The sequence below is a fragment of the Rhagoletis zephyria genome, unplaced genomic scaffold (genome assembly GCF_001687245.7).
Source record: "Rhagoletis zephyria isolate East Lansing unplaced genomic scaffold, Rhagoletis_zephyria_1.1 Rzeph_scaffold_00061, whole genome shotgun sequence".
NCBI lineage: Eukaryota > Metazoa > Arthropoda > Insecta > Diptera > Tephritidae > Rhagoletis > Rhagoletis zephyria.
In genome coordinates, this window is record NW_016157145.1 from 565,792 (window position 1) to 587,991 (window position 22,200).

At 33.3% G+C, this 22,200-nt stretch overlaps 1 protein-coding gene and 1 long non-coding RNA gene across 3 annotated transcripts in view; one reads left to right on the forward strand and one right to left on the reverse strand.

The window, feature by feature from the left end:
• LOC108370537 (uncharacterized) overlaps window positions 1-3,909 on the reverse strand; it is a 10,102-nt gene extending 6,193 nt beyond the window's left edge. The window contains exon 1 of the long non-coding RNA XR_001848646.1: window positions 3,900-3,909. This is a non-coding gene — a long non-coding RNA (uncharacterized LOC108370537). The remainder of the gene's footprint in view (window positions 1-3,899) is intronic.
• The window catches only part of LOC108370514 (zinc finger protein 829-like), a 49,667-nt gene extending 28,026 nt beyond the window's left edge, over window positions 1-21,641 (forward strand). Inside the window, exons 5-8 of one of the 2 annotated variants that reach the window (XM_017625862.1) lie at window positions 9,073-9,247; window positions 9,310-9,548; window positions 10,090-10,243; window positions 10,304-10,566. In XM_017625862.1, coding sequence (XP_017481351.1) covers window positions 9,073-9,247; window positions 9,310-9,548; window positions 10,090-10,243; window positions 10,304-10,437 — 702 coding nt within the window. In that variant the 3' untranslated portion in view covers window positions 10,438-10,566. Of the gene's footprint in view, window positions 1-9,072; window positions 9,248-9,309; window positions 9,549-10,089; window positions 10,244-10,303; window positions 10,567-20,506 lie in introns of those variants that run through there. The other variant, XM_017625846.1, reaches the window with a different exon arrangement.
• The last annotated feature ends 559 nt before the right edge of the window (window positions 21,642-22,200 follow it).

Consider the following 22,200-nt stretch of genomic DNA (forward strand, 5'->3'; position numbering starts at 1 on the left):
GGGCAATAACCTCGCCCACATCCCATATAACGGTAATTAAGAGAAAAACGAAATCTTCGAAAAATCAGTAAATATTAAAGCTAATTTATTCAAAATATTCAATAAAAATCAAGGATTCAAGCTATATAAAGAAAAATTACAAAAATTTTCGTCTAAATTTCGAGTTTTTAATCTGAATTTTTTGGAATGCAGTTTTATAGTCGATGGAAATTTAGTATAACAAACAATGTAGAAAGACATTTATAATAAAAAGATAACCACGAAAAATAAAGCGGGAAGGAAAGTTTTATTTGTTTTTCAAACAAAATACTTTAACAAAAATCTACCAAAATGAACAAAAATTTGCCTTTTTACCAATCCAATTTTTTTCTACCAATTTTGGTAATAATTTACCAAAGTGGCAACCCTGGATACGACATTTTGACCAGTTTAGACTACTTTTCATTCGTTCGTTTAATGTTTATTAATTTTTCATTAAAGTCTAGTTAATTATATAATACTTACCACCATATATCCACATTTCAAGCTTTGTAGAGAAATTAAAAAAATTTTTACAACAACCATCTTTTTATTTATAATTTTCAAAATAATTCCATGTACGCAGTTGCGTGTCTATAAAATTCTAGAAATATGGTGCAAGTTTCAAGAAGTTAAAGACTGCCAGATACAGCTTTCGCGTCGTCTTGGCCTTGCTTTTCTTTGGCTGCAACATAGTTTGCTACATTGAATACGTGGACAGCAAATACCCCAGTAAAGGAATTATATGTGCAATACTTCAACTTCAATTAGTTAAATGAAAACCCATCACTAGATCTTTGATGTTTCTTGATAATAATTGTATTCATTAACTCTATCAAAAGAATATAAAAACCCTGTAGTCAAATGAACTACTTGTAAACTACCTCACAACTAGTATGAACCGCATGCCCAACTATCTTTTTTCCATGCAATCAACTGGTATTTTTAACATGGGGATGTCCTACCAGATGGCAATTGTCAGATTTCGTTCAGAAATATACCAGTCTCATACTAGTTGAGAATAGACAGAAAAATACTAGTCCAATTATGGACCAAAACCACTACTTTGGGAGTGAAAAAATAAAACTAATTCATGAATAATATAAAATCAAAAATAAAATGAAGTCAAAAATAATAATAATAATATAAAATCAAAAATAAAATAAAGTCAAAAATAATTGAAAATGATAAAAATAAAAAAATAATGACGCAATTAAAATTAATGAATTAATAAATTTTTTTTTAAGTAATTAATTATTAATCAGGTGGTAATATCAGTATTTAATCATTAAACGGTCATCCAAAAAAACATGCTTTAATTAATAATCATTATGAATATTAATCATTTAGGGGATTCTCTTAAACTCGTAAAGTCTTAAACTGTGTAAAACTCGTAAGTTTACTAGGCTTTTATGGGGACGCCCCCTTTGTGAAAAGGTGCGTAAACTGACTGTTTAAGAGATAAACCAGGATTTTGTGAAGCAATTTTTTTTTCGTAGTATTTTCCATAACATCCCGCCATCTTGTCCCTATCACTATTGGCTAAAATAAAATTAAAAATGCTGAAAATTAGCAGAAAACTCATATTAGTACTGTTAGTGGATGAAATTCATTATTTTTATTCAATATTATTTTTCATTTGTTTTCATTATAATAAAATACATTTTAGTATATAATATTCCGCTCCTCGGCAATACTGAAGTTTACGAGGCCATTTTCGCATCAAATTTTCCTCGTAATTTTACGAGGGGCTCGTAAATAGAGCTCCATAAAAATTCTGATAGTTATTTTACGAGGCTCGGAAATTTACGAGCTTTACGAGGCTTTTACGAGTTTAAGGGAAGACCCCTATTATATAACAGGTCTGGTATAATTGAGTACGTACTCCATTTAATGGTTTACAATATACCCAAATAAAAGTTATAATATTTTGTTTTCTTTATTGTATTAAACTGTCGAAGTCAAATAAAACAGGGCATGAATAAATCCTTTTGTACTTGGTACAAGACTGGTCATTTTTGAACTAGCTCGGCTCTGTCAGGAACTTCTAGTTGTAAACTTGTATTTTTGCTGACTAGTTTGGGAAGCAGGGAAGCTTTATAAATATGCATTAATTTATAACAAGATAATTTAATTTTACTGTCATGTTGAAATTTTCGTAGAAAATATTTATATGTGCAAAGAATCAAGTTTTAGGTTACCGATTATTGCACAATTTTTTTTGTTTTACGCGTTGCGGCATATATTTTACCGAAATTTTGTAGTAAATTTATATTATTTCCTCCTATTTGTGAAGTTTGGTTTATTTAAGTTTCAACACGTTATCATTCTGTTTTGAATAAGTAAAAATCTGGTTGAGAAGTAGATGTTATAAATCCCCAATGGTATTTAAGCCCATATTTGAAGCTAGTTACTCTAAAAGAAGATATTTTGTTCCTGGATAACCGATTTTGTTGTTCGCACGGTATGAATAACAACGTTTTACCGCTGGAATTATCAAATATCTTCGGTCGAAATGAGCGAAAAATTTGCCAACTTAATGCGCAAAGAATATTAATTTTTCCCAAAGTTAAAAGATTTTATTTGTTTACCAAAACTATACGCTTTTTACTTTAAATCAGAGATTTCGCCAAGGCGGGTTTGCCATGGGGATGGGAAAATTCGAATATCGAAGCTTCGAATAAAATGGCGAATTTTTTAAATCGAACTTTGTGTTGCTAAAATTCGGGTAAAATAGAATTTTTATAGAAAAAATCTAATTTAATTTTTATTTCCAAAAAATCAACTCTTTAAGTTTCTTCTTTCTGACTAAATTTGCCATCACTGTGTGTGGCACTCCATTTGACTTAGGGATGCAGTAAAAAAATACATGTTTTTTGAACTGATACATCGGGACAAAAAACCTGTGCCTAGAAGGAACTGTTATTCCAAACTCAAATTTAAACAATTTTGTGTAGAAACCTAGTTTTTTCGTTGACTTTTTATTTTAAATGTTTAGAGGCTTTTACGTTGGTGGCATGAAGCTTTTGCCTGAGGATAATTTTCTGAAGAATAATTTTCTAGAATATATCAATCCTCTAACGACCTTCCAAATTTGCTTTTTGCGGGATTTCTTGAAGTAAGGGTCAAAATGGCCCTTTAAAGCGCGAACTAATGGGTTGAAATGTTCTACAAAAATATTTCCCATGAAATTTTATTATATACATATGTCTTAACCTTTGATTTCGCTCAGACATTTATTTTAACTTCTTTTTTGACTTTTTGAAAACTACTTAGGCCGAGACATGAAAACTTTAGTAGGCCATGAAATAAAAATACGAGCTAACTTTTGCAAATCCACCGAGTGTTTTATTACTGGATGGGTATACTTTCAGAAAATGTTTAAAAAGTCCGGGCTGGTTTCGGCTGTCCCACAGTGTAATTTGAGTTTAACTTTTTAGACAGGTGGCCACTCTCTTCAAGCACCTCAAAAATATTTTAATTGTTTCATAGTATTTTAAGCACAACACTTTTTAACTATATTCGACTTTTCAAACAGGTGGCACCCCTCCTAAATGTAATTAAAAAATAAAGTTTATTCAAAACCATTTCGATTGATACCCATATTGGGGTAATTTATTTAACTAATTAAATAATTTGATTTTGATTTTCTTACATATGGCACAAAACTAAAACCATATTACACATCTACAGGGCCAGCCCTTTCATTTGACACCTACCTCCTTTTTGAAAATCGAACAAACGATACAGATTTTGTGACTTGGTGCTAAATATTTAACGCAAACATCTGCGGAAGCGATTATTTGAATTTGACACCTCAATTTTTAAATTGAACGAACGATACAGATTTTATGACTTGGTGTTAAATATTTAACGCAAACATCTCCGAACTCGATTAAGAAGTTTCAATAAAAAAAATTTTGGAAAATTCGATAAAATTCGAATTAAATCGAATTTGCACCACAAAATTTCGAATCGAATAATCGAATGGTTGGGCAATGTTCGAAATTCGGAAAAAATCGAATTTCAACCCGCCCACTACCCATCCCTAGTTACCTATATTTATGGTAGACATCTGGATCAACTACGGTCAGCCAATAAAGTCTAGGTACAGCGAATTTATTGCAATATGGGCAACTATTTTTTAAATATTTTATTTGTCGTTTTTTAAATTTTAATAGGCATCCTTTAGTGCAAATAAAACAAAGTTATTCCACTATTGTTGCCCAACGTTTCGCTAAACTCATTAGCATCCTAAGGGGCTGGTTGTTTTTTTTTCACTGTATCAACAATAAGTACATGAAATAAAAATTAAAAATATGCATTAACTAACGTTTGACAAAAATTACATACGGAACATACATGTATGACGTGCATATGAATATATTAGTGGCAAATGAATTATACTTTTTACTTACACAAATTTCTATTATAACATATTTGGTTAAAGCTTTACTTCGGTATCATCTATTGTGGTAGTGTTGTCAATACTGATAATTACTAAAATTCGTCATAAACTTAAAATGTATACAGCAGTCGGCCGCTGTGGTGTAGTGGTAAGCAGTGCGCGCTTTCACTCATCAACACCTGGGTTTAAGCCCTGGTCAAAGCAACATCGCAAAAAATTTTGAAAAAAGGGCTTTTCTTAACAGCGGTCGTTCCTCGGCAGGCAATGGCAGACCTCCGAGTGTATTTCTGCCATGAAAAACAGCTTCTCATAAAAATACAATCGCCGTTCGGAGTCGGCGTAAAACTGTAGGTCCCTCTGATTTGTGTGACAACATCAAGGCGCACGCCACAAGTCGGAGGAGAGGCTCGGCCAAACACCAACATATCGAGCCTTAACCGCCAAAATAACGTAAGCGACACTTTTTTCAAAATTTTCTTTTTGATGCAGAAATATTCCTAGAGCATCTAGATGCATTTCTGCATCAAAAAGAAAATTTTGAAAAAAATGTCGCTTACGTTATTTTGGCGGTTAGGGCTCGATATGTGTACGCGCCAATCTATTATTATTATTATACAGCTGCAATGTCATCGGTGTCTTTTTTTTGTTTATTGTGTTTTCTCTTTTTTGCATTATTCTTAGGCTCTCCAATGTATACCTTGTCTTTTCTCTTTTTTCCTTTTCTATTATTTTCGTGTTTGCAAAGTCAGCTCTGTGCCCACTAGTAGTTATGTGTTGTTATAGTTTTATTTTTCGAGAATTTTGTATAAAAATATTGTTAATTCTACAACAAAAACCCCAAACATCAGAGTTCCCAACCTTTTGCCAAATTAAAGGAAATTCTGTGTATATTGAAGTTTTTTTATCACTGAAAATAGCGTTTTTCAATTCTTTCTACAAAATTTGTAATTTTTGTAAAATGCTAAAAACGTATTTCGTCCCATTTAGTGGACTGTGGTTTAGCGATTTATTTCTTCTCCCTAAGTATCAAAACTGTGTTTATTATTTTTTATGAACTTTTACTTGTGCCAGAGTGATTCAAATGCATTTCAAATTTACGGTAAATCATGCTGTTCCTTTAGATATGTCATTTGCACCACTGTTTTGGGGTATGTATAGGGCCACCAAGCTTTTTATTTCCATAGTTGTCGGGACTTTTAAAGGAACTTTTTATTATATCGTGCTGTCCGATATCTTCAGCAGTTATTTAACTACCCTTCATGCCAAAAAAAATTCATTCCTCTTATATTCCCTGGCTCTTCTTCAGATAGTTCAATGCCGCGGGACATCATGGGCCTTAGTATAACTAGGGAAAAAATAAAACGATTTTTATTATAAAAACTGCTTCTATACGTTTAGGTTTTTACCACACACTCTTTGGTGTAGTTTTCTGTTCTGGAGCAGGCGGAAGCTAAATATGTAGTTCATTTTGCACATATAATTATTTACTATTGAATATTAACTATTGTTTGTGATAACGGTAGTTAAAATTATAAATTAACATCAACTTAACATATGATAATACTTATAAACTAAAGGCTATTATAATCGCATACACCAAAAAGTTTCACCCTTCTTTTATGGAGCGAAAATAAAATTTTAGCGTTTTATTGTCGCGAACATTATTCGATTTTCCTGAGCTAATTTTGTGTATTTATTTATTTATTTGTTTGTTTATTTTAATCAAGTGGTTATCAACGTAGGTAAGAAACTGGAGTTGACAAACTTTTGCGTTGTTTTGGCGTCAAAATTTCCTTTAAGAACCCAATGTATTTGTAAATCCGAAGAAAACGCCAAACTATATGTCGCACGTCCCTAATAGGGAGCATACACCGTTCGTCTGACCCGTGAGTCGGTTTGGATGTGTCTGTGAAAATAAATATGTGTTAGTTACACCAACATGACTCCCGGCATGACTGCCCTGCAGAAAAAAATTATCAATCGATAAAAAATAACCTACTTGTAGTTAGCTTTTTCGCGGGATTTCTATAAAATATATAACCTGTAGTTAGCTACAAAAAGCTAACTTGAAACAAGTGGACAAGTAATGCTAGAGTAAAGCTCGAGATTGTTTTCTTTAAACGCGTTTCTATTTAAATATCTTGCACTTCGCAAATACTTTTTCGAATTGAGGACAAATAAAAGGAAGATCGAAATTTCTTATTATCATTTTGAAGTTATGTCTGACGAAGTTCGAATATGGAACCACCTACAGCAGAATATGGTAACAAATATGAAATGTAATAAAATAAAAAAGTAAATAAAAATAAAAATTAAAAAATATTTTGTTTTTCCTTTTGATATTTTATGTCCAAAAGTAGTTAGTTGCAAGTTAGTAACATCAAATGCAGAGGTAACCACCCTTGACTACATCTAATGCAGAGGTAAACCACCCTTGACTATTTCACGGCCATCGTCATACAAATATAGTTAGCTTTCGTCGAAGAAAATATACAGATAATAAGTGACTTTTAGCTCTAATCAACTTGAAGTTAGCTTATAGTTAGATAAATTTCCCGCAGGGTGTGAATGATTCAACTGTGTGTAGTCGAACGCGAGTCAACACGTACACATATGCACCGCGTATGCCCCTATATCAGTTTGCGTAAATTTTTGATATTTTTTTTTGCCGTCGGTGTTAGTATTTCCTTTTTTTTATGGATGAAAATGCGTGATGCTGTCAGCTAGAAAATATTTCATAAATCAACGGTATTTTGTAGGCACTTCAAACTAGAAAATCGTCGTTGTGCAACTTTGTTGAATTTTTCTAATTTTTGTACAAAGTTAGAAATTTGGATTTACATGGCTTTTGTTAGAGTATATACAACAAGTACACATAGTACCAGGACATTATTCAATAATACAAGGTTCGATAAACTGACAGTTGTCTCTCTCGCACCGCTCCCTTAGCAGTGGCACCGTGTTGCTTATTTGCAAATTTACATGGAAACAGTGTAGCTTTGGTGTGAAAAAGAAGTATAAGTTTTTGTGCAATATGTTTATTTGTATATGCATATGAAGCATATTTAACTGATGAAAACATAAACTGTTTTTAAATTGGATGTTTACATCAATCTCATAGTAGTCTTATTTTCATTTTGAGTCATTTTGCAGTTTTTATACAGCTAAATAGCACATAAATTACGCAATTCACGTAGATATATCAGTATTACGTTCAACATTTCGTTTAAAATGCCAGATTCCCTGCAAATACATTAGAATTTACAAAAGGAATTTCACTACTAATTGCCTATTTTGCGTACTTTTCTTCTACCATTTTCGCACCAAGAGATTCCATTCTTCCCCTTTCTCCGTCCTTCGTAAATGCAACCTTTTGTAAGGGAGTGTAAAACCGCAGGTGTCAATAATTATCTAACCTTGTATTATTGAATCATGGTACCAGGAGTTCCTTTATTTCAAAAAATACTTCATTGTAAAAAATTATTCCTTTGTTGAATGGAGAGATACTGCGAAACGGAATTTTTTCGCAGTAATATACAGTTGTTTGGCCGAAAAAAGATGCGAGCGTTATGTATGAGTGGAAAAGTATGAACAATTGATGAGTGGTCATGAATTTCCAAAAATAGTCAAATTCCAGCGAAAGGCAAGCGACATACATTGTTGTTATTTTAAGTACATTTCTTGCTTAATTTGACTACAATACAGCGTCATAAAAGTTTAGAAAGTCTACATTTTTTGTAATAATTTAGTGTTGTGCAATATCATTATAATTTATATCTGAAAAGTAAGTTAAAATCAGTAATAAAAAAGTAACGGGAGTGAGCAAGCAATATTTCTCCGGTTGTTGTCAAAGCATATCGCGAAAAATAAAGAACAAGAAAACACAAAAGCATTGCCACAAAATGCAGTTGAAATTGAGTGTTCTGATGTTTACGTAGAAAAGTGCCTAGTGTCAGTGATATGCAAAATTGTATTCCTTCCGTACCACGAAAAATTTGTGCTTGTTTCCCTATCACATCATTGCCATATATAAAGTGATTGAAATTTGCCGTAAAAAATATATTATTAATTTAACAGTAATTTTTTGTTATTTAATTTTAACTACTTTTTCACAATATAGTGTATTCTTTAACAAAAACCGTATAAATCCAAGTTTTAAACTTTGTGCAATATACTTATAAAGAAAATTAAACCAACTTTCGTAGAATTTTGTGGTTTTAATGCAAGTTTGAAGTAGCTAGGACTTAGTTGTATTTTGGCATTTGGAAGTGTTGCTCATTTTCGTCCATAAATACATATGAAAAAATCATTGAACATACTTTGTGAGCAAGAAAATGCACAAACTGGCAGCGAAAATATTCAAAAATCAGCGGTAAATCCTAACTACGTCAAACTTGCATATTATTATAAAGTTGCATGCTCTAAATCTTTTAAAAAAATCGAAAGTTTTACTGAAGTTTTTTTTTTTAATTTTTGTGAATATTGCACAAATTTTAAGCCTGGATTTGTACGGTATTTGCTAAAGAATAAGGTATATTTGTATATAAAAATAACTAAAATTAAATTACAAAGAAATTAGTGGTTTAATATTGTTAATATGCGCTTATAATTTTGGCATCGGTTATATTTATGTAATTTTTATATAGAAAAAGATGTCACAACAACAACCACTTTTACCATCATCACCGTTCACTGTAGCAACACCATTGCAAGAACACAAAGGCGATAAAGTTCATCTTACTCCCTTACTGAATTGGACGCAAAATATTTCCAAAAATAGCGGAGCACCAAACGAAACAGCAGTCAATTTGCTAACGGAAGGTACTTTTATATTATATATTTGGCATATGTATAAACAATTAGTAAATAGGAACAATTCTTAGTTGCTAGTTTGAAACAAAAGATGGATGAAGAAGGAACAAAAAATGAAGAGAGGCATAGAGAACTGATGAAACAAAATGAAATGCTTTACCAACAAGTGATGAAACAAGAATTGTTGATAAAGAGAATTGCAGCACAGTGTTTTCCGGATTCAGTTGACTACAAAATTATTCCTTTTGAATCGATTGAGGCAATAAAGGACGTAGAAGCAAATTTAGAGAATTATTCTAAAGGAGAGTTCGTAAGTAATAATTTCAAAGCACAATACTGTATGTTATATATTAAAGGTGTTCTCGAAGTCTTGCACTATACATGGATTGCACGAAATGCAAAAATACTATTTCGAAGAGTACGAGAGCACCCCATTGCAAAGTGGTAGCATGCATGGGTAGCAAGCAGCGAAATTATGTATCAAATACAATAACAAGAGGCAGCAAAAAAATGAAGTGAGCGTGAGGAATGAGAGAAATATTTAGCAATTCCAACAACAAAACAACTAGCACGGGGCGCATTTATCTTGCTATGCTATTTTGCAAAATATATACATACATGGGTTTCGACGTTGCATATTTTGCAGCGATAGAAAATGTTGTTTCCCACGTATTTTGTTGTTGTGTGTTTGCAAGTTATGCAATCCATGCAATCCGTGCTACGTGCAATGGCTTTGCAAGATTTGGAGAATACCCCTATTGTTTTCTGTTTATCCACAACGTTGTTCATTAAAAAACGGCCTCAAAAAATTTTTAATATATATTGTTTTCTTAATACATATTATCTTACAGTTAGAATACCTAAAGATGCACTTGGGAAGAGACGAAATAGCCAAATGTATTCCTATACTGTTCACGAAGAAACTGTTGCTTGACATCAACTGGGATGGTAAAAAGCAAAAGATAGCTTTGAAGCAGTTCAAATTTTTTCACACATATGTGTTTGGTAAATTTAATTCAAATTATTGAAAGTTTAAAAAAGTACAATTTATTTTTTTTCCTACAGAAGCCATAAGGAAGAAAGATATGTCTTTTCCCGATTTTGAAACGGAAATGAGAAAAGGTTTCAAAATAGCAAAAAATAAAATTTACAAAAACGCAGCTAAAAACAAAGAAAAATCGCAAACATCTGTAGAATAGTTTTTTCCATTAATTTCTGCTTTTTAATCATTGTATTATTCTGAATTGAATATGTGTTTTTTATTTATGAATGTATTTGTATTTCTTCAATAATGTTAAAGAATTAAATTTTAAATTTAATTTTAACGTTATAAAATGTATGTTTTTATTCGAGGGGAAGAATAAGAGGTTTGTTCCACACGAGCTCGCGGGATCTCGTGGTTGCCCAAAAAAGCTTTCCTCACACTAGAAAAATGGTTAATAGGGAGCGAAAACGTTTCTTCGTAAATATCTTCTTCTTCGTGCGCGGGCTTTTTTCCGGGCACAAATGAGCAACAAATCAAATTTCCATAATAGCTGTTGTTTGTTTACATCCGAAAGCAAATTTTATTAAACACAAAAATGGAAAATGCCACTAACGTTTTAGAAAATGTAGAAATATGCTCATTTTATAAGCCATATAAGATAAATACACATAAAATCGTTGTTTTTCTATTCTCGCGAATGAAAGCTCAGTAAATGTTGCAAATGTTTAATGTGTTTTCCATATTTTGCAAATGAAATAAAGGACGTGAATTGAAAAGTATTAATTAAGCTAAATTGAACTTTCAATTGAATAAACTAACTTTTTACCACACGTGTTAAATCGAAAAACAGGCACGATATGTGGCTTTTTGCGTTCCTCACTCATTGACGCATTTTTGACAATTGTGAGAAAGTAACTTATTTTTACTCGCTAATTACCGAAACAGCCCGAAAAGCTGGTGGAACAAAGCTAAGAATATTACTGCTTTTGTAATAATAATAATAGATTACACATGTGTTAGTGTTTGGCCGTGCTTCTCCTCCGATTTGTGCGACCTATTGTTTTACGCCGATTCCGAACGCCGATTGTATTTTTATGAGAAGCTGTTCTTCATGGCAGAAATACACTCAGGAGGTTTGCTATTGCATACCGAGGGGCAACCGAACTTAAACAGGGCCCTGCGGAACGGTAGCGCGCACTGCTAACCTTCTTTTCCATGTTTGAAGCATTAATACTAATACTAGTGTTGGAATTTATGGAGTTCTTTTGAGGATCGAGTTCTTTGGTGTCGGTACTTTTAAGGATCGGGTACTGAGTAGTTTCTTGAAATATACACATGTTGGTAACATTTCAATGCATAATGTATAAATCTCACAAGCTGACCGCACTTTATTCAAATTAATATATTAGTCCCAAATAACGTCAAATGAATGGCTAACTGTACTGTAAGAAATAAAATTAAAAATTGCTGTATAATTATTACTGAACAATGGAAAAGTTGTTTTGGTCGCCTTAGACGAAAATCGTTAGACTAAAAACTTTTTCATCTTCTCCTTCGTCTCGCGGGACGATTATTTTACGATGGAAAATATTTTCGTGTTCTCATAATAATTATATGGGACTCTAATTTTTTCGTCTCGCGGGACATTTATTTCAAGATGGAAAGTATCTGCGTCTTCCCATAATAACTATGTGAGATTTTTATTTTTTCGGGTCTGGACGTTTATTTCAAGACGGAAATGATTTATGTCCTCTCGTAATAATTATATATGACTTTTATTGAAGTAAAACTTCTTTATTGAGTTCGAAGAGTTCCACGCGCTAAATTTTTATCGCCACTATTGTTCATGTCATTAGATCTGTATCGTTCGTTCGATTTTCAAAAATGAGGTGTAAAATTAAAGGACTGCTTTTACGGGATTTTGGTTTTTTGAAAAGGGTTGACAGATGTTAGAAGATCAATTTCAAATAATCGAGTTCGGAGATATTTGTGTTTAATTTCGTGAAATCGGCTGTACGTGTAACAAGTCTATTAAAAGAGAAAACGTGGGACGTAAATCATTTCCTTCTTAAAATAAACGTCGCCCGAGCCGCGAAATAAGAATTCAATGAGAAGGCGTAAATAATTTCCATCTGAAAATAATCTTCCCGCGAGTAGAAAAAATATATTTCTCATAAATAATTATTATAAAAAGACGGGGGAAAAATATATTAAAACAAGGTGACGTTTTTGATCCTAAATATTGGGACTATTTTGGGTCTCTGTTGAAAATTATTGAGTCTTGAAATCGGGTACAATAATTTCTGAATACCGGTAAACGTAAATAGAACTAAGTACTTTTAAGTATCTACGTGACGCTTAAAACTGAGTACTTTGAATCGATCCTGAGTACATGTATCAGAGTGATGGTTGGAACAGTGTACTTTTGAATATTGAGTACTTTCGAGTTATTTTAACTTCTGAGTACTTTGGAGTACTCAGTATCGATACTTTCAAAAATTGGGTACCGTCGATCCTTTTGAGAATCGAGCTCTGAGTACTTTTGGTATCTATACCGCCCAACACTATCTATTGCCACGATAAACACATTACAAGGTAAAATAATTCTCTCAATACGTCGGCCATGATTTTTTTTCTAACGTTTGCAAGCATTTGAAGACCATAAAATTTATAATAAAGAAAATTTACTTGTTCACAATAGTTGTTGTTTGAGATTTAAAATGAGAATGTGTGTGTGAGTTTGAGTTTGTAATTTAAAAAATACATACTGTTACTCGCAAAATTGAGCATACGGCTCTGTTTTGCTAATATTCGCAATGTTTTGCATGCTAATTTTGTATTAAAATATAGCTTATATTTTAGCAAACCCCATTTAAATCCTAGAATGAAACTGTGTAAGAAAATTAAGAAAAATCTGCAAAGTTTCAGCAAAATCGCAAACTTTTTAATACGAATTTCCGAAAAAAGTTAGGTATGCAGTTTACAGTCCATTAAATTTAAGTACAATAGTGTGCAAATTTCAAATGGCTAAAAACTCGCGTTGACTTGAGAATTTTTTTGCTGACTGTCCTATGCATTTTTTTCATATGAAAAATTCTGAAAATACTTTCTATGGAAAAAATTGTTTGATAAAAAATTAACAAAAAAATTTTTTGCATGTAAAACATTGCGAATATTGAAAAAAAAATCCATACACTCAATTTTGGGAGTAACAGTAAGTACATAGTTTTCTTGTAAGCGATAGACTGGCGCTCAATGGTTTTATATTGTAATATTTTCATAATGATTAATGGCGCGCTATCATTCCGCAGGCCTGGGCTCGAGCGCAGTTTCCGATCAACATCAAAAAATATAAATAAAACACAAGATTTTTCTAATAGCGGTCGCCCCTCGGTCCCACATTACAATACAATGGCCACATTGTGTGTCGTGTAGCACAAGCTAGGTGGACAAAGGTATTTACGGATCATTTTGGGGTATATTTAAGATGTTCATCACTGATATGCTAACCGTTTTTTCAAATTATTTTTTTTGTGCGTATTATTGCGAATTTGCACATTTTCCGCCATCATGGGAAACATTTCTTTATGCAAACGGGTACGGAAGTTTTGACCTCGCCCAAATGGGAAAAACATATTAGGTTCATTCCTTATCTTTTTGGACTAAAATCTGAAAAGTGTGAAAATACCAGAGCGTAAGAAAAATGCGCTCACTAAAAGAGAATAATAGGAAAACAGTAAAGGGACGCAAAAAACCAAATTTTTAGTCCAAAGAATGGCAACAACAAAACTAATGTCAAATAAGAATGGAAATCTATGTACATACAAAACTCATTCACACAAGCACAAGCACAAGCACAATAAACACTATCAATTATTTTTTGCCTCCTTCCAATTTCAATTCATTTTTTTTTCACTTTTTACTTCAATTAAATTCAGTTGAGTTTGACACTTCAAGATTTTGCCAGCAAAAATTCTTCTGACTACTTCGGACTGAAGAGAGTCACTCTCACTGAGTGTTGCTCTCTCATTTTTACTGTCCTTTTCGAGTTAAAGCGCAGTTACCCACGAACGTAAAAACGGAGAACGTGTCAGCTGACACGATCTATCTTATGGCATCTGCGTGTTAACAAAAACTCACCACCGCATGACCGTGACGTAGACGTTGCTTCTCTCTCTTTCTATCAACAGCATACTTGATATCTTTCTACGTACTTCTACGCTACGCTACGTACACGTTCGTGGGTAACCGCGCTCTTAAGGAACGCTTTTCGGACTAAAAGCGCAGTAAAAGCGCAGTTACCCACGGACGTAAAAACGTGTCAGATGACACGATCTATCTTATGGGATCTGCGTGTTAACAAAAACTCACCACCGCATGACCGTGACGTAGACGTTGCTTCTCTCTCTATCAACAGCATAGTTGATATCTTTCTACGTACTTCTACGCTACGTTACGTACACGTTCGTGGGTAACCGCGCTCTTAGTCAACGACGTAGCGTAAACGTAGGTTGACGTACGTAGCAGCATTTCAAATTTACTGTTGATAGAGAGAGAGAGAAGCAACGGCAACGTCACCGCCATGCGGTGGTGAGTTTTCGTTAACACGCGAATCCCATAAGGTAGATCGTTTCTGCGTCAACCTACGTCTACGTTACGTCGTTGACTGTTTGAGCTTTAAATCTGACTACTTCCGACTTTTTCTGACTATTTCTGGGAGATAAGGAACGCAATTATTGTGGTATACTTTTGTTTACGCCTACTGCGTAAAAATTTGAATCTTTAAGAAACAGACAAGTATTTTAGTTAATTTGTAGTAATTTTGTTGTAAATCGAACAGTTGTCATCATATAATGCTGGGTGCACCTTGGTTTATAGTTACTAGTCTTGCCTTTAATTTGGTAAAAGCCCCGCAACTATAGAAAAATATTTCTAAAAACTATGACAAACAATTTCGATGCATCTCAATTTGTGTTCAACAAAAATTTTCCCCTGTAACTTCTTTCCGCAATCATATAAGTATATTTTTAAGTTATTAATACATATGTAAAAAAAAATCTTTAAAAACTAGCGATTTTCGACGAGTTTTTTTAACCCTTGTTTCTTCATATTCTAATTGAGTAATTTTAGTAACAGCGTGCAGCCTAAATTTTGGCTTAAGAAAGCTATACACTTCCATAACGTTTACCGACTTTTAGCCATTTAATATAGTGACTCATGACACTCATATATCAGTTAGTTTGTAATATGTTTTTATGTACCTAATAAGTATAAGGTCTGATGTACTATAAAACTCATTCATGCTTTTTAATATATGTATAATAAAAATAAGGGGTTTATAAGAATAATTCTGTTTACTATTTCCGCGAACTATTAGAACAGTCTGCTTTTATCTCTGGCTACAAAGAGGGATGAGCTTACTGTGTATTTCTGTCTGAGCAGTCTGCGCATGGGCCCGCTTGTATTTTTAAAAACACAGGTAATGCTGCTAAGATATATTAAATATCTAGCCCGCTGACATGTTACTTTCGGTCTTTTAAAGGTGTAAAATAATTAACAAAATATATACATACATTTGTTCAAACCCATTTCGCAATATCAGAAATAGTCCATAGTTTATTTTTGTTGAGTAGGTGTAATTAATACCACTAGTAATAAGATCCATTATTAAAAATTGACACAAAATCACACTCTTCCACAATGAGAGGTTTTTCAAAAAGTATAAAGTTTGAGTTTCAGTAAGATTATAAATTAATTTCCGAACACTGGCACATCCCACAGTAGAATGTAGGACATAAAAAACGTTTCAGTCAGAGCTTTGCGGATATCCTCTATGTTAATAAGTTACCTTTTTCTAGAAATCCTTTAATGAATTTTGTCCACCTATCTTATCCCAAACGACACACTGTGCGCCCTTCGGAGTCGGCGTAAAACTGTAGGTGCCTCCCTTTTGTGTAGCAACATCAAAACTCGGCCAAAAACTAACATATTGTGTAAGCGCCACTCATTATCATTATCACAATGGCTAGAGGCGTCGCACTATAGGCAAAACACGATTTTTTTCAAAATCGTACATCTTCGCTTAGAAAAGAGATAATGGAATGAAAATTTTTTTTATCGAGAAGATAAATGATCATATAATATAGGAAAACTATAGAGAAGTTACAACAACAATAACTTAACCCTCAAAATACCGTTCAAAATGTCACTTTTTTTAATTTTGGATTTTGGCTCCCATTCCACTAGAAAACACTATATTTAATACACCATTAGTACTTTTTCTGAAAGATTTCTCTTCATTTTATCTTAAGACTCGATTCTTGGGACATTGGATGCTGTACCCGAGTGGCCAGATTGGAAAAAGAAAAGCTACCTTTAAACTCTAATAACTCGTAAACTATCAGCTTTCACAAAAAAATTTATATAACAAAAATGGTTATACTGGTCGATATCTTTACGAAAGTGCAGCATTTAACCCTTTAATGCAGAGTCTGTCATATATGAACGCTTTTTAACCATCTCAAGGCAGAGGCAAAATGGTCCAGCTTTGTTTTGTAGAAGTTTCGTTAGTATACACTTCAGTTTTTACACATTGAATATATCTGCATATTTATATATTTACGCGTATCTATTTACATTTATTTATGTACAAGTCTACAAAATCTTATTACTTATAAAGCGATTTTTAATCTTCGTTGCTTAACGCACATTTTTTCAATTACTTCTTGGGTTGTAATCGGCACATCATTATTATGATATTAATTTTCTTTGGTTTTAGAGAAAAAGGATGTTTTTAAATGATGTATTTTAGAACGAATTTCCGTCATCCCTTGTCAAATTTGGTTTGGGGACAAACCGGTTTCGGCGTTGTGCCATCTTCAGTGTCAGGAGATGTTGTTAAACTTATATAGAAGCGAACCAGCTACGCAACAGAAATTGAAACAAGGAATATAACCAGGAATAATAAGACAAAAATTTGTTGTACATATTAATCGTAACAAAAATGTTTGCAGAAAACATTGCAAGCATATTTCACATTGTGTAGAATTTACCCTCACCACTGTTGATGATGACGCATAAAACTTTAAAAAATAAATGCTTATAATATGTTTCAGTATAAACAATGTTTTATTTGAATGATTTTTCGACATAAATAAGAAAAAATGCAGTCAGACTTTGAGATACACCTTGCGGCTAAATTGCCGCGGAGCGCCCTCTCGTGTAACTTTCAAAGCGCGCCCTCCGAAGGGTTAAATAATTTTTCAACTACGCAAAAACTGTGAAAGACTAAGAATTCGCTAAAAAGAGTATCTAACTCTATGTCTTGTATGCAAAACTCTTTTACAAAGTCAGTAAATTGAGAAAAAGGAGTTGTAAGTTATAGGCAAAAGCCATTCGAACATGGAAATTTATTGTTATTAAACTGTAAGTTATTTTCGAGATAACTAACAACACTCGACAAAAATTTAAGCCTTCTTTTTAAATAATTTATGCTTCATCATATTATCACAACTGGTACGTAACGACCCATAAAACGATTGATTTTTTGTTGTATTTATTTCTTGGGCATATCAAACATTATCTAAAACCTGTCAACTATAATTAAATTATTTTCTTCTTATTTTTTACAGTACAGTTTAAGGAAGTTCCAACGTTATGTAAAAACCTTAAGAAAATACTTCAGTACAAATCAGTACAAATTTTGACAAACCAGGACATTAGCGTACTGATTGAAGAAATGAATAAAATCAGTACAAGAGTTGAAAAATCGGTACTGTACTGATAAAATCAGTACGTCTGGCAACCGTACCTACAGGTATTTTTCCCGGTTCCCTTTTTTCTGGCGACAGTATTTACTCTTATAAAGCGAATAACTGTTCTTCGGACGGTCGCGTAACCGCATTTTGCTTATTTTGCTATAGATTTGTATGTAGCTGCTTTATTACTCAAATAAATTTTCATTATGTTTTCTCGCACCTTCTCGTGTGGCGACGACATATTCCATCGGTGCACTGAACAAAACGAAAACTGATATAGCTGAAATACAATGCCGGCGAACGGCGAACTCACCACAGCGAAATTCGCGCTGTCAAAATTAGAACACCCGCAAGCATATGAAATTGAACACAGCCAAAGCGAAATGCGAAGATCGCTTGGCGGCGTTTCATGGCGATAGATTTATTTCTATCGCTCTGCTGGGCGATGACAGCTGTGCGTGCCAAAGGTGGCCGTATTTGTTTTGTGCTTTCAAAGTTTAAAAAGAAAACAACCTAAACACGATTTTTTTTTTGTTGTTTGAAAAATATAGTTGTGGATTCGTTAAATCTGGCTTGAAACAAATTATTTATAATAATCTTTCTTTGTTTTACATTTATATTTGTTATCATTTCCTCATTTCTAAATATGGTTTAGTTTTTTCTAAATATGGTCACCCAAATTATAAAGGCGACCAAATGGGATCAGCTGTTTTCGCTACCGCTCTAATTCTGTTTAAGTAGGCGAAATAGTTGGGCGAACGGTGAACGACAGCATCGCCCAATTCGGCGAAGTTTGCCGTTCGCCGGTATTGTATTTCAAGCATTAGTGAATAAAATTTACACCACAGCATATTCAATTATAAAAAAGCTAAGCCTACTAGTCAGTATACCATACAAAATATTTGAGCTGGAAATTTTTCAATTTTAAGTGTAACACGTCTTATGTGAAGTGTTGAAAAATGTTTTCACTTCACGTTTTCATAGAACAGGAATTGGCCCCCTGTTCACTTACCGCCGACTGCTTTACCGTCGTCAGCTGTAATTCTGGGTAGAGCTTTAACTGTTTTTATCATGCCTGTTATCATGATACAATTATTAACAGATATTTTCTTCCCAGAGTGTTTTGCTTCACATCACACCAAAAAAAAACTATTGAAAAAGTTTCCTCACTTTTGAATTTCTTTACTAAACAAATGTTAATTTTTCATTTTCGGAATGTAATTAGTCCTCTGCAAGAAGGTTGCTTTAAAATAATACATAAGTATGTGTGTGGTGTTTTTCCCTTACCGTAAACCTTTTAGTGGGGGCAACAATAGTAATAATAATAGATAGGCGTTTACACATATGTTAGTATTTGACCGAACTTCTCCCATTTGTGGCGTGCGCCTTGGTGTTGTCAGACGAAACGAAGAGACCTACAGTTTTACGCTGACTCAAAAGTTATTTTTTATGAGAAGCTGTTTTTCAAGGCAGCAATACACGCGGAGGTTTGTCATTGCCTGCCGAAGGGCGAACGCTGTTAAGAAAAAAGTTTTTTTTCTATATTTTTTTACGACGTTGCTTTGACCAGGGCTTGAACCCAGGCCCTGCGCAGTGGCAGCTCACACTGCTAACACTAAACCAGATCGGCCGCAGCTGGGGTAAAAATAATGTTTTATAAATAAGGCAGATCGGAATATGCGCGTTCTTCACTAATTAAAACAAAATTGTAACTAAATTCCTATTTCTCAATAATAGGACGTTCTCAGCAAACATAGTCTCTAACGTTAAAGAAATATTTTGATTTTACGTTGCTTTATAACAGCTATTGCCCAACGTTTATTTTTACGTTCCTTTATAACAGTTGTTGCCCAACGTTTATATTTTACGTTGCTTGAAAACAGTTATTTTCCAACGTTTATTTTTTACGTTGTCTGATAAACGTTGTAAGATAACAACAATGACGAAAATGGAGGTAGAGAAGAAGATAAAGATGAGGAAAATAAAAGTGGAGGAGTTAAATAACTGTTATCAGACAACGTAAAAATAAACGTTGGGTAATAACTGTTATCAAGCAACTTAAAAAGAAACGTTGGGAAATAACTGTTATCAAGCATCGTAAAAAATTAACGTTGGGAAATGGCTGTTATTGGCGACGGAAAACATATTTCTCCTGCATAACAGTTATCAGGCAACTTCAAAAGTAAACTTTGGGTTATAACTCTTGTCGGCGAAATAAAAAATATTTCTCATCTAATAACTGTTATGCAACAACGTTTTTCCGATAAAACTTATAACTGCTATGTCCCTGATCTAAACTCATTCTCGATATTTAGAACTAAGCCCCCTTTTTGTAGACAATGCTATAATTCTCGACAGTTTCTCTAATTTTCTTCTAACCTTCTACCTTAGAGAAACACATTCGAATTCGAATTGTTTTCGAATCGTTTTCTAATCTAAATGCTTGTTGGGTTGTTATTATTTTGTGTTAACCTTCGCTGATGCTTCTTTTAATAGGAATTTAATAGCTGCTACTTTTATTTACAGATAAGACCTGAGCTCATTTCAAAGAATAATCGCACTAAACCGACGACATTGACTAAACAATTCGCACCACCAGAACGAGCAATGCATAGAAAATACGTAGTTCCGGAGAGTCTTATAAACGATGTACAGTGCGTGATATTAGCTAATATTTACAAGGAACAACCCAGTCTTTGGGATGAAACAGACATAACATATAGATTCAGTAATAGACGCCGAGAGGCTATAGTAAATGTGCATAAAGAATTTAATAGACAAACGGGATTACATCTTACACAATATGATGTGGGATGCGAAATTGCGCGAATTCGAAAGATATGCTCATATGAAAAAAAGCAAAAAATAATATGCAAACGACAAAATAAAACTTTTAAACCAGAATGCGAGTTTTACGAGCATATTGCATATCTCGAGGCCGATGTTAACCCTTTTGAATGCTCAATATGTGGAAAAATAAGTACTGGATCTGGTCAGCATAAAGTTCATTTGGCATCCCATGATGGCTCGCTACCATTCAAGTGCCATGTTTGCGGTCATGGTTTTAAGCTGGCTACCAATTTGTCAGTACATTTACGGCGTCATGCACAGGACTACTTGTACAAATGTGAGGTTTGTGGTAAGCCCTGCGCAACGACAACAGAAATAAAAATCCATATGCGTTCACACACCGGTGAAAAGCCATATGTTTGTGATGTGTGTGGTAAAAACTTCCAAACCTCATCGAAGATTAGCACGCATATGAGACGCCATGAGAACAGGCCTAGCCACAAGTGTGAAATATGCAGTAAAACATTTTTTGGCAGAGGTTTATACAAGGAGCACATGAGCGTTCACAGTAACGTGCGAGACAAAATTTGTAATATTTGCAACAAAGGTTTTACTACTACTAAACATCTACGCCAGCATAAACAAATCCACGCCGAAATTAAGAAATATGTATGCAAGATTTGCGATAAACGGTTTGCACAGTATGCTGGACTTAGTGGGCATATGAAGTCGCATGGCACAACCCTAGTTACGCCAAGCAGTAAGATTGACGAGTGAAACTGTATTTAGCACAATAGCTACATAATAAAAACTACAGAATAAGAAAGAATATTCATACGTACATATGTATGTACATATGTATGTATGCATGTAGGTTAACCTATGTGAGACATTCTTTTTCATATCGGACACCAAATTTGGTGTCACACTTTCGATTGGCTTCAAATTTGTTGTATGGATTCTATACATGAAATAAGCTCACACGTATTCGAGGACATTTTTTCATATTTTTTTCTTCAGAGATATGATTTGTCAAAGCTTGCATTTTTTCGTGATCCTGACTAATCATGTACTTCTTCAAATCGTTATATCTTGGGTTCTGCTCATCGTAGAGACTTCATCTTAACGTCGTTTTAAAGCTAAAAAAATGGGCTTAACATTTCTATATATAAGATGGTCAAGATTGTCCTAAAGCTAACTTACGTATTAACAGCTGAACCTTTTGAAATTGATTTGCATAGTGAAGACCAGTAAATTAGGGATTAAAAATTATACCATCGTAATCCTTGTTTAATTCTCTATAAAAAACGTGGTTCAGAAAAATTGGGGTTTTTCAAGAACTGTTTTTAAAATATTTTTTTTTTATGAAAAGATGGTTTATTTTGTGAGAATTAAAATTTTTTTTGTAATTTATTTTCGAAAAATTATGA